At 37.4% G+C, this 12,786-nt stretch overlaps 1 protein-coding gene across 1 annotated transcript in view; it reads right to left on the bottom strand.

The window, feature by feature from the left end:
- Nucleotides 1-12,786, bottom strand: part of SEC24B (SEC24 family member B) — a 95,059-nt gene that overhangs the window by 13,077 nt on the left and 69,196 nt on the right. Inside the window, exons 12-18 of the mRNA XM_011973263.1 lie at nt 10,281-10,399; nt 9,582-9,637; nt 9,133-9,339; nt 5,789-5,912; nt 5,230-5,388; nt 4,278-4,451; nt 3,268-3,378 (exon numbers count right to left, since the gene is read on the bottom strand). Of these exons, the coding sequence (XP_011828653.1) occupies nt 3,268-3,378; nt 4,278-4,451; nt 5,230-5,388; nt 5,789-5,912; nt 9,133-9,339; nt 9,582-9,637; nt 10,281-10,399 (950 nt within the window). The remainder of the gene's footprint in view (nt 1-3,267; nt 3,379-4,277; nt 4,452-5,229; nt 5,389-5,788; nt 5,913-9,132; nt 9,340-9,581; nt 9,638-10,280; nt 10,400-12,786) is intronic.

The following is a 12,786-nucleotide window of genomic DNA, read 5'->3' as shown; positions in this document are numbered from 1 at the left end:
GATCTTTTTCTTTCTTATGTTGGCCAGGCTGGTTGCGAACTCCTGACATCAGCTGATCCGCACACCTTGGCCTCCCAAAGTGCTGGGATTAGAGGCGTGAGCCACCATGCACGGCCCCATTGATCTTTTTCTATTCTTCAAAACCCTTCCAATGCCAAAGTGAATAATCCTCTAGTTTATTAGAAAACGACAACCTAGATTTCTTTTCTTCATATAAACATCTTAGAATTTTAAAAAACAATATTAAATATACCAATGTATAAAAAAGCTACCTGTTTGAGAAGGGCCAAAACATAGAGAGGAAACAACTTGAGGGAGTTGGGCGCCATCAATGCAGAGTGCTGTAAATTTGAGACAGTTGAGCCATATGCAGACAATGAGTCCACTACAGCATTCACTAAGGCATCTCTTGCATCTGATAGACTTGATGAAATGGACCGATCCACAGCTATAAAGCAACCAAAGTGAAAGGTATTTTAACCATTAGAATCCAATGGGCACTCTAAGAGAGAAAATTGATATGCATTATTTAAGAAACAAAATTCAGCTAAGTTTTTAGGATAGAAAAATGTATTTCATCTGCTCCCTCATTTCAAGTGTTTTCTTATACATCTTTTTCTGAAATAAATGTGACAATCAGAACAAGTCTAGATTCTTTTGGACATTTTTGTTTTAATCTCTTAAGTCTAAAGACATTTAGCCAGCCTGGGCATGGTGGCTCATGCCTATAATCCAAGCACTTTGGGAGGCCAAGGTGGGAGGATCACTTGAGACCAGGAGTTCAAGACCAGATTAGGCAACATAGTGAGACCTTGTCTCTACAAAAAATTAAAAAATTAGTTGGGCACAGTGGCATGTGCCTGCAGTCCCAGCTATTTGGGAGGCTGAAGTAGGAGGATTGCTTGAGCCTAGGAGGTCAAAGCTGCAGTAACCTGTGATTGTGGCATTGCACTCCAGCATGGGCAACAGAGCAAGGTCCTGACTAAAAACAAAACAAAACAAAAAAACCCCAAAACATGTAGCCCCTGTTGACATTAATGAAATATATATTTACCATTTACTTATGAAAAAGCCTTGGAAAGGTTTCCATTACTCAAATGCCAAGTCACATGTATCATTTTTTTCTGCTCAACCAATATAATTTCTACAATCTGAATTATACCTTGTGATCCTCTACAATTTTTGTAAAGCATTCCAAGCCAACAAATTTTGTGAAAGGGAAAAATAAACACAAGTTTTCATGCAGCCACTGAAGAGACAGATAATGTGAAACTTATTTTTCTACAATAATACATTCTATTAAAATAGGGATAACCTATAATATATATGCCCAACCACTAAAATTAAAATTATATTAAAAAACAACTGGTTATGGCATAATTAATTCAAAATCCATATATAAAATTATACTTTAAAAATATGAATCCTGAGGTTTGGGGTACAAATTATCCCATCGTAACAAACCTGCATATCCCTGAATCAAAAACAAAAGTTAAAATTAAGAAAGAAATCTGATATACAAGCTTTTGATTTTAGTTAAATATTTAAGACAATCTGATTAAATCCTTCTTCCCCCCCAGCCACCAAGACAGAGTCTCCCTTTGTTTCCCAGGCTGGAGTGCAGTGGTGCGATCTTGGCTCATTGCAACCTCTGCCTCCTGGGTTCAACAGATTCTCCTGCCTCAGCCTCCTGAGTAGCTAGGACCACTTGTATGCACCACCATACCCAGCTAATTTTTGTATTTTTAATACAGACAGGGTCTCACCCCATTGACCAGTCTGGTCTTGAACTCCTGAAGTCAAGTGATCCTACTGCTTCAGCCTCCCAAAGTGCTGGGATTACAGGCATGAGCCACTACGCCGGGACTGATTAAATGCTTCTGTTATTTAAAAAAATTTGGATCCTTTAGTAAATGCTATTATAATTTTTCCCAAATTAGTATTAATGACTCTCCTTCCCTAGGACTGTATGGGAAATAGCAAGGCTTGTTTCATGTCTGAGTTCATATACAAAGCAAATTCATTGAAAACATTTAAGTGCTATGTTAATTCTCAAAAGGATTTTTTTAGACTTACATATAATTAAGTACCGTTCTGTAGTGGTTATGTGTCAAATGCGTAGCCATGTAATCTCTACCACAATCAGGATATACAACAGTTCCATCACTCCAAAATTATCCCCTTACACTTGCCCCTTTGTAGTAAAACCCTCCTTTGGCCTCAACCCCAATTATTCACCATTTGCTAATTTTCCCTTTTCTTGAATGTCATATATATGGAATCATTTGTATGCAGCTTTTTTTTTTTTTTAAGATGGAGTCTCACTCTGTCACTGAGGCAGGAGTACAGTGGCGCGACCTCGGCTCACTGCAACCTCCGCCTCCTGGGTTCAAGGGATTTTCCTGCCTCAGCCTCCTCCCAAGTAGTTGGGATTACAGGCGTGCAGCACCACACCCAGCTAATATTTTTCTTGTATTTTTAGTAGAGACAGGGTGTCACCATGTTGGCCAGGCTGGTCTTGAACTCCTGACCTCAAGTGATCTGCCCACCTCGGCTTCCCAAAGTGTTGGGATTACAGGCGTGAGCCACCACACCCGGCCTATGCAGCTTTTTGAGTCCAGCTTCTTTCATTCAGCACAATGTCTCTGAGATGCATCCATGTTTGTTTAAGTACTGACAGTTCATTCCTTTTTATTGCTGAATTATATTTGATTGTATGATTGTACCGTGGTTTGTGCATACATTATTTGAAGGACATTTCAGTTTTTTACCACATTTTTAGAGATTATGAATTCTCTCAAAGATTCTGAAAGTAAGATTAAGCAAGAAATGTGAGGACAGTCTGATTCACATTGCAGTAAATAAAAATATAAAACATGCTTTTTAAGTAAGAGAAAACCCTAGCTTCAGTTTCTTTTTTTTTTTCGAGATAGAGTCTCGCTCTGTTGCCCAGGCTGGAGTGGAGTGACGCGGTCTTGGCTCACTGCAACTTCCGCCTCCCTGGTTCAAGGAATTCTCCTGTCTCAGTCTCCTAAGAAGTTGGGATTACAGGCACCTGTCACCACGCCCGGCTAATTTTTCGTATTTTTAATAGAGACAGGGCTTCACTATGTTGGCCAGGCTGGTCTCAAACTCCTGATCTCGTGATCCGCCCACCTCGGCCTCCCAAAATATTGGGATTACAGGCGTGAGGCCACTGCCCCCAGCCAAGCTTCAGTTTTCAAGACAGAAAAATACATTTCACCTGTTTCTTCAATTTTTACTCACCCATGTTTGCCAGAAGGCAGATGGCAGCTTGTACATCCACTCCCGCATATACATCTGCTAGTGAACTTACCACTGGCAAACAAAGTGTATGTACTCTAATTCTCCGCTCACCTAAAAAAAAAGTCATTGAAAATACATTAGATCAAAAAGGAAATAAAACAAAGCAAACAAGTCGAATATTTTCTTTTTTTTTTTTTTTTGAGACAGAGTCTTGCTCTGTCTCTTAGGCTGGAGTGCAATGCTGTGATTGCAGCTCACTGCAACCTGTCTCCTGGGTTCAAGTGATTCTCCTGCCTCAGCCTCCCAAGTAGCTGGGATTACAGGTGCCCGCCACCATGCCCAGCTAATTTTTGTATTTTTAGTAGAGACGGGGTTTCACCAGTTGGCCAGGTTGGTCTTGAACTCCTGACCTCAGGTGATCCACCCACCTCGGCCTACCAAAGTTCTGGGATTACAGGCGTGAACCACCGCCATGCCTGGCCACAAGTCGAATTTTTATTCAAGTTATTGTTTTGGCTAGATTATGTCACCAACAGGATTTTGAGATGTAAAAACAAAGTTTTACAATTAACATTTTTAAAAGAAAATTAAAACACTCTCCAAATCTGCAGAGTATGAACATACGCTATATCACTCATTCTAAATTATATCCCAGAGTAAAATATCAGAAAACTTAACTGTCAAGTAACAAATGAAGGCCTTAATTGCTAAACAGTTTTTTACTTTATGGAGCAAGAAATAATACAAAGAATGGCATAGCTGGATTTAGCATGAATTGTTTTGAAACAAGATTCTAGGAATACAAGTCTTCCATAAATTAAAAAAGTGTACTGTTTAAAGACTCAAAAGTGAGAGTAAAAAAAGAAAGAAAATAACAACATATATTTGATTAATACATATTCCATTACTTCCCACTGTGTATTCTTTCTTTTTCCCCACTCCACCAAAGGCCATGTGAAAGGAGGGGAGAATTACTGCTGCAGACTATATTTCATTTCTGTTAACATTACCTTTGCTTGATGTATATAATAGGGCTGTTTGAAAACATACTAAGGAAGTATCTGTTAAACTTTCTTCAATTGACAACTGCACTGCAAATCCAGCATCAGGATTGATGTTGGCAAGGGATAACAAATCAGTAGAACGGACAAAGAAGTTACCGTGAAAAGTGTGCATTGAAAGACCTAAAAAAGAGAAAATGATGCAAAAAAATGAAGTTAACAATAATATCTTCACCTCAACCTAAAGTTACTTTTTAAAGTCAAAGATGTTTATGATTTTGAATCAAAAGGATAACTGGGGAGTAAGGTTCAAGTGTAGGCAGAGTTTCTAAAATATCAATTCAAAAAAACCAGTGGACATTATATAAAAGGCAGACTATACATTTCAGTTGTATTGACACCTAACCTTATTTACATTTTCTCACATGTGACTTGAAGTCAGACATAATCTGACTAAACATTTGTTTAATTTGCAAAATTAAACAAATGAGGGTTTAATTTGTAAAACAAATGAGGGTTTTACAAAACAAATTTTGTAAATTAAACAAATGAGAGTTACTATATAACTCATCCTAGGTTTAAAATAAAGGATTAAAACAAATATTCACATAAAACCAAGGAAGTGTACATTAAATGATCATGAAGGCAAAGACCCTTCATTTGACAATTCTTATTTAAGATCTTCCCTATTCCTCTAATTCTCCTTCTAAAATCATTTCTAATATACGCTTTCCCTTAGGTTCTTCTGAGTAAACCAAACATTACTTTTGTCTACTTATTCAAGTTATTTTTAAAAATTGGGCAAGGATTATTCAATAACTATTATCTATTTAAAACATGGTATGGCTAACCAGATCAAACAGTCTTCTGTAATGAACAGTCAGAGGTAGTCAATACATGGAATGCTCACTGACTTTGATACAAGTATTTAATATAAAGTGTAAGTTTTACAACTTCATACCTTTAGTACACCTTATTCTCATAACAGCTTCAAACCCAATTTTTCTTGTGAGATACCGTTTTAGGTCTTTTTGTAACTTTTCTGCTTGTGAAGGATTGTGAGTATAGTGGAATGATGGATAATAATAGATGCACCCTGCAGAATACTTGGACATGCAAGCTTTAGAGAGAAATACAAGAAGTTTTAGTTATAGAAATAATATTCTACTTGTCCAACAGTAGTACAGATTCACATTACGAAGAAATCTAAGTCACGAGAAAACCTAAGACATCAAAATAAGAACATACAAATCTGAGAAAACAGTAATATTTATAAAATATACGATAAAGTTTACTGTTGAGCAGAATGGTAAGGGAATCATGCTATATAAACAAAATACTAGTGACATTTTATATTTGTATAATGCTTTAAACTTTACTGGTAGTTTTCATAGATATTGTCTATCTAATGCACTTGTCTTTCTCCCTAAAATATTGAGAATGCTCACTGAAGAGTTTAGATTTAAGTATGCATTAAAAACGTTTATTTAAACAAATGTACACATGATGACTTTCCTTACCTAGCGAAGCAAGATCAGAATACTGTGAACTTAAAAGGAACAAATCCACTGCGGTTTGCTGTCCTGAGCAATCTAATGCAAGCTTCTTATAAAAATCAGTTGCGGGGCCAAGATGTTGTACCACCTAAGTCAACAGATCATAAAGTAAGAGCTAGAAATCTTTATGCTCATGTTTTCATGTCACTTTTATAATAAAAAGGATGTCCTCTGCCTCCCTACCAAACTAAGGAGTTTTTTAAATGTCTAGGCATTTGGTGCAGATTTCCTATGATAATAACAATGATAGATAATCTTTATAAAAAACACTTATGTGCCACCACTAAGATGTTTCACACAAATTAAATAATTTTCATAACACATCTCATATGGTTTTTATTATCTACATTTTCAGATGAAGAAACTGAGGCGATAACTGATTAAGTAACTTGACCAAGATTACACAGATATTGAGGGGTGGATATTGGAATATAAACCCAAGAAATCTGGCTGCAGAATGAGTGCTGTTAACCATTATTAAATATTGTTACATAACTTAAAAGATTAAGGAAGGTGTTTCTTTTTGGTATGAGAAGACTTGAGCTGAGAAGGTGACACTAGAGAGAGTCTCCAAGTTCTGAATCACCATGCAATATTTCCTAACAAAATGTTTCAATCCTCTTAACTACACTGTATGATGATTATATTAGAGCTTACTCTAATATAAGGAATTAAGGATATGAAGGAATATGTAAACCAGAACAGATACTGAAACTTTAGCGTCCCAGGCAGGCAGACAGAGAATATTTTTGAAAGTTAAATGAGAAAACAAAACAAAACTCTATCAAAGGATTCAGTAAATATATAACAGCTTCCTGTGTTCAAAACACCACAGTAATTTATAATGGATTGTAATGGGTCAACGAACTAAATGCCAGCTAAACTTGTTAATGAGTTTAAAATATACAATTATTTTAAAATTAGCTTCCTTCTCAAATGCAATTTTAAAATACAATTTCTTTAAAGAGTGAAATACGCTTCCTTTTTTCTCTAGCATATTGGTGAAGAATAAAAAAAGCAACACTACGTAATGGAGGTTACAGGATGAGAGTCCTTAAGAAGAGAGGTTGATTAAAAAACCCGGAAAAACAAAACATTCTTTAATAACTTAAAGATTATGCCCTTTAACCCAATAATTTCACTTCTAACAATTTATCCTAAGGCAAAACTGGATATGTTGCTAAAGATTTATGACACTATTAAAACTGTTTAATTTGCACTTACAACTACTTATAATGACATGTTCTCAAATATATGTTGAGGCCAGACAGAACTTGTACAAAAGAAAAATGACTATTGTAGTTCATTTATTATTTGAAATAAGGGTTTAAAAATGCCCCGACCAAATCTTCACATAAAACCCAAGTAATGTCCAGCTTCATATATTCCTTTCATTATTATTATTGTTTTTTTTTTTTTTTTTGAGACAGGGTCTTGCTCTGTTGCCCAGGCTGGAGTGCAGTGGCAGTGATCACAGCTCACTGCAACCTCTGCCTCCCTGGTTCAAGCGATTCTCCTGCCTCAGCCACCCAAGCAGCTGGGATTACAGGCATGCACCACTGCACCCAGATAATTTTTGTATTTTTAGGAGAGATGGGGTTTTGCAATGTTGGCCAGACTGGTCTCAAACTCCTGGACTCAAGTGATCCACCCTCCTTTGCTTCCCAAAGTGCTGGGATTATAGGTGTGAGCCACTGCACCTGGCCATTATTGTTATTTTTTAAGATGGGGTCTCGTTACATTGCTCAAGCTGGTTTAGAACTCCTAAGCTCAAATGATCCCCTAGCCTCAGCCTCTTGAGTAGCTAAGGTTACAGGCAGGTGCTACCACACCTAGCCCTTTTTTTAAAAAATAGTGCAAATACAGCTCTGGCTCACATCTGCAATCCCAGCACTTTGCGGGACTGAGGCAGGGGTATTGCTTGATCTCGGCAGTTTGAGGCCAGCCTGGGCAACACAGCAAGATGTTGTCTCTACTTTTAAAAAACAAAAGAAAAAAATTCTGAAGACAACTATTCAATAGCTCAAAAGCAATCAATTAATTGGTTATTTTCACATTTACTTTCTCGGTGACTTCACAGAATGCTCACAATATATTCTCCAATGAAAAAGGTCAGTTAAAAACACACACACACACATATATATATACACACACACACGTGTGATGCCCCATTATGCTTATTTGTATGTTTGTATAACTAAATGCTAGTATCGTTAGATTATTGGTGATTTATGCTTTTCTCCACTTTCCAAGTGTTATACAATGATCTGCGTTATCTTTATAATGAAAACATTTATTAGTATGAGGATGTTGAATTACAATAGATACATTTAGTAAGTTTTACCACTTACGTAATAGAAAATAACACTGGAGTCAGAAAGTCAAGTCGCACTACCATTACCATTAAATAGTTATTTAATCTTTACCTAGATACTCTACTTCCTCATCTATAAAATGAAAGGGTTATACTAAATGATTTATAAATTTCTATGACTTACAAAGTAATAAAAAGAACATACTGTGACACAAAACCAAAAAGATAATTTGAGTTTAAAAACTCGCCAGGCGCGGTGGTTCACGCCTGTAATACCAGCACTTTGGAAGGCTGAGGTGGGTGGATCACGAGGTCAGGAGATTGAAACCATACCGGCTAACACTGTGAAACCCCATCTCTAATAAAAATACAAAAAAATTAGCCGGGCGTAGTGGCAGGCGCCTGTAGTCCCAGCTATTCCAGAGGCTGAGGCAGGAGAATGGCGTGAACCCGGGAGGCAGAGCTTGCAGTGAGCCGAGATTGCGCCACTGCACTCCAGCATGGGCGACAGAGCAAGACTCTGTTTCAAAAAAACAAACAAACACACACAAACAAACAAAAACAAACAAAAACTCTCTGGCGGCCAGGCGCAGTGGCTCATGCCTGTAATTCCAGCACTTTGGTAGGTTGAGGCAGGCGGATCACAAGGTCAGGAGTTCGAGACCAGCCTGACGAACACGGTGAAACCCCCGTCTCTACTAAAAATAAAAAAATCAGCCAGGCATGGTGGCGCACACCTGTAATCCCAGCTACTCAGAAGGCTGAAGCAGGAGAATCGCTTGAACTCAGGAAGCAGAGGTTGCAGTGAGACAAGATCGTGCCACTGCACTCCAGCCTGGGCGACAGTGTGAGACCACGTTTCAAAAAACAAAACAAAAAACAAACAAAAAACCCCAACTCTCTTGCCAGTTTTTTATTATTAATGAATTAGAAAAGTAGAATAAACAAATAATTACACAATCTTGAACATGACAAAAAGCTAAATATAAAATACCTTTGTACTTGATCTCTGATTAGGATCTTCTCTGGATTGCAGAAGTCCTGCACCCAAGGAAGGTAACTGTGTCTGAAATACAGACACACGGCCACCTGTTGGAGACATTAATTTAAAGGCAGCCTGAAGTGCAGGACCAAGGGCACTGTGTGTTTCTCTTGTATTGGTGAACATATTTGGTAATGCATTCAGTAAGTCTTTTATAAGCTGAGAAAACAAAGATCAAAAATTGAATTACTGAGAAGGCAAAGGAATAATCTTCTTTTAAAACATTCCATAGTGTATCATGCGTCACTGTATTTCTGGGGACTGGAACTGAGGAGTCAATAAACATGCCATTTACATTGTCTATTATTTGTAATATTAATATATCAAGTAAATAAATGTTAAACATTTTAGTTACCAGTCACAATATATTTTTATGCTTTAAGAAAACAAATCAACCTTACCTCTTTACTTTCATATAGATTCACAAGTAAACTATCCGGTGTAGGTAGAAAAACATCTATAGGGAAAACATATATTTTAATCAACAAATCGGACCAAAAGAATACATTAGAAAATCCAAAAGTTTTTATCAGGTCACACATGTAATGTGTACTATAATTTTGCTTTATTTTACTTATTTTATTTTTTTGAGATGGAGTTTCGCTCTTGTTGCCCAGGCTGGAGTGCAATGGTGTGATCTCAGCTCACTGCAACCTCCACCTCCCGGTTCAAGCAATTCTCCTGTCTCAGCCTCCTGAGTACCTGAGATTACGGGCAAGCGCCACAACGCCTGGCTAATTTTGCATTTTTAACAGAGACAGGGTTTCTCCATGTTGGTCAGGCTGGTCTTGAACGCCCGATCTCAGGTGATCCGCCACCTCGGCCTCCCAAAGTGCTGGGATTACAGGCGTGAACCAGCGCACCCACATAATATTGCTTTATTAAATATACACACTCTGCATATATTATACATACATGTATATAATACATACACAGGCATAAATAACTAATCAAGTATTTCCAGAAAAACAATTATTTTGAACAAATACTAAAGTGCATGACATTATCCTCACAGCATATAGCAAGATGTATATTAAAATAAAGTAGCCCCCATTTCAAAGTCCGTAGTCAGAAAGGTTTTTATTTTACTGACTGCTTACCATCTATATCAGACACAATCAACATTTGAGGCTGTGATAATCCTTCTTGTAAATTGTAGAAATGAATAGTGCTATCAAAGGTCATGAATCCTATTCTTGTTCGTGAATCTCCAGGAAGCCTAAAGATAAAAATGACAATTTTAAATTCAGAGTGCTCAGTAACATATTTCATTTCAGAAAATAATGAAATAGTAATTTAAGTCCAAGGATAATTACACATATGCTTTTCTACAGGGGACAGAAAAATTATCCCTATCTAAACAAATATATATCAGAGAAGACGACCAAGGTGAAAACTTACTTCCAGTTCCAGTATCAGAACAATAGTATATCTTGCTTAAGCATTTTAAGGGCAGAATGAGAAATGAGTACTTTCCAAAAGACTGAATATACTGCAAATCAGATTTTAATGTGTAAAATTTTACACAAAAACCACATTTATGAACACTGAAACATTTTATCTATCATTAATCTTTTAAAATGTTGTTAGAACTGTTTTCAAAAGTCGATGCCACGGTATAAAAGAATTACCATTTCACTGCCTGTCAAGCTTTATTAATAAGATAGATGTCTCATCTTACAGAAGCATATTACTAAGTACTACCAACTATGTTAACTTGAGTTATGTAATTTATTGTTTTAACAATGCCTTTAAAATATCTTTAGATATTATAGGATGCCAAAACAGAATATGCATCAAAGCAAGAAGCATTATCACTGCTATGGATGACTAATCAGGGTATTCAGATATAGTCTGCAAGGTGGGTCAAGAGTATTTCAGAGAACAGAATGCCACAAGTTATGTGGATGTTCAGCTTACCAATATGGTCAATATTTATGATGTTTCCACACACTAATCTTCACTCCTGTGAGACTTCTAAGATCACTGAGAGGTGGGGTCATTTATTACTGGTTAGAGAAGACTACTGACCTACTCCAAGCTAAAAATAAACGAAGTTGAACTGAAACTGCTCCAGCATCAAACTCTTCTTTCTCAAAGAAGTTTCCAGAGCCCTTTCCAAAAACATATTATACATTTGTTGCTATTCTATCACTTTCTTTTTCTTTTACTTTCCCAATGCTTCTATTTTCTGCTGTAATCAAATAGAAACATTTTAAAAACATTTTCCATTCCCAGTTTTACACTTTTGGTTTTGCACAGTCTATTTAACTTACAAGTTGTCAATCATCTCTCTCAGTGTGGCTCCTATTTCATACTTTTCCATGCAAGGCTAATAGATTAAATGGATTTCTGGAGCATAGTGATGCAATAGGAGCTTGCTCCATTCACTCTATGTATCAACCTGGTATTTTAGTACCTCCAAGAATGGTGTACCCTCTTGGGGGATTAAAACTTGGTATTTAAAAACAAAAACAGGCCAGGTGCAGTGGCTATAATCCCAGCACTTTGGGAGGCTGAGGTGGGTGGATCGCTTGAGCTCAGGAGTTCGAGATCAGCCTGGGCAACATGGCAAAACACTGTCTCTACCAAATATACAAAAATTAGCCGAGCATGATGGTGTGCACTTGTAGTCCCAGCTACTCAGGAGGCTGAAGTGGGAGGATCACTTGAGCCTGGGAGGTCAAAGCTGCGGCGAGCAGAGATCACACCACTGCACTCCAGCTTGGGGAACAGAGCAGGCCTCTGTCTCAAAAAAAAAAAAAAAGACAGAAACATCAACAACAAACCAACAACAAGCCAACCAATCATCTCTGTAGAGTAGTCTTCCATTGACACTCACTGTTAAAGCTATTTTTGAAGCACTTGTGACTAAAGTAGGGGCAAATACTTCAAGGGTTAAAACATGAAGCAACAAACACTAAAAGCAAATCTCTCAATATCTCTGAATTTTTAAAATCTTGAACATCTTAATGTCATCAGTTTCCTTTCAGGCCAAGATCAGTGATATGAAGACTATGGTGACTAGAAGTAGCATTCAACAGGGCAAGGACTCTTCAAGCTCATATGGTAGAGGAGAACCTTTTGGAACCACCAAAGTACTTGGGACAGAGTACTCATATATAACAAGCCCCACACCTCTACACATGTTGAGAACCACTGCAGTGGTGAACCACTCTAACAACCTGAAGTCACATCTCTTGTGGGTGTTGGAGTGAAACAGAAATGTGCAAACAACTGTATTTTCCAGAGATTTGGACAGTTCATTTTTAAAGCTAGATGAGGGGCTCCTTCATGACTAATCTTGGTAGACACAGAGGAGGGAATTAGATCCAGGTATAAGCCACATATCCTATACTCGCTATTTCCATTTCCACAATCCAGCTCATTACTAATGTGCCAAAATGCTCAGTTTCTTAGCCTTGTGTGGTGGTGGGTGCCTGTAATCCCAGCTACTAGGGAGGCTGAGGCAGGAGAATTGCTTGAATTCACAAAGCGGAGGCTGCAGTGAGCTGAGATTGCGCCACTGCACTCCAGCCTGGGCAACAGAGCGAGACTCTGTCTTAAAAAAAATAAAACAAAATAAAAATAAAGAAAGAAAATGCT

Source organism: Mandrillus leucophaeus, unplaced genomic scaffold, assembly GCF_000951045.1.
Source record: "Mandrillus leucophaeus isolate KB7577 unplaced genomic scaffold, Mleu.le_1.0 Scaffold1361, whole genome shotgun sequence".
Lineage (NCBI taxonomy): Eukaryota > Metazoa > Chordata > Mammalia > Primates > Cercopithecidae > Mandrillus > Mandrillus leucophaeus.
The sequence above is the reverse complement of the archived record's forward strand: the minus strand, read 5'-3'. Positions and strand labels throughout refer to the sequence as shown.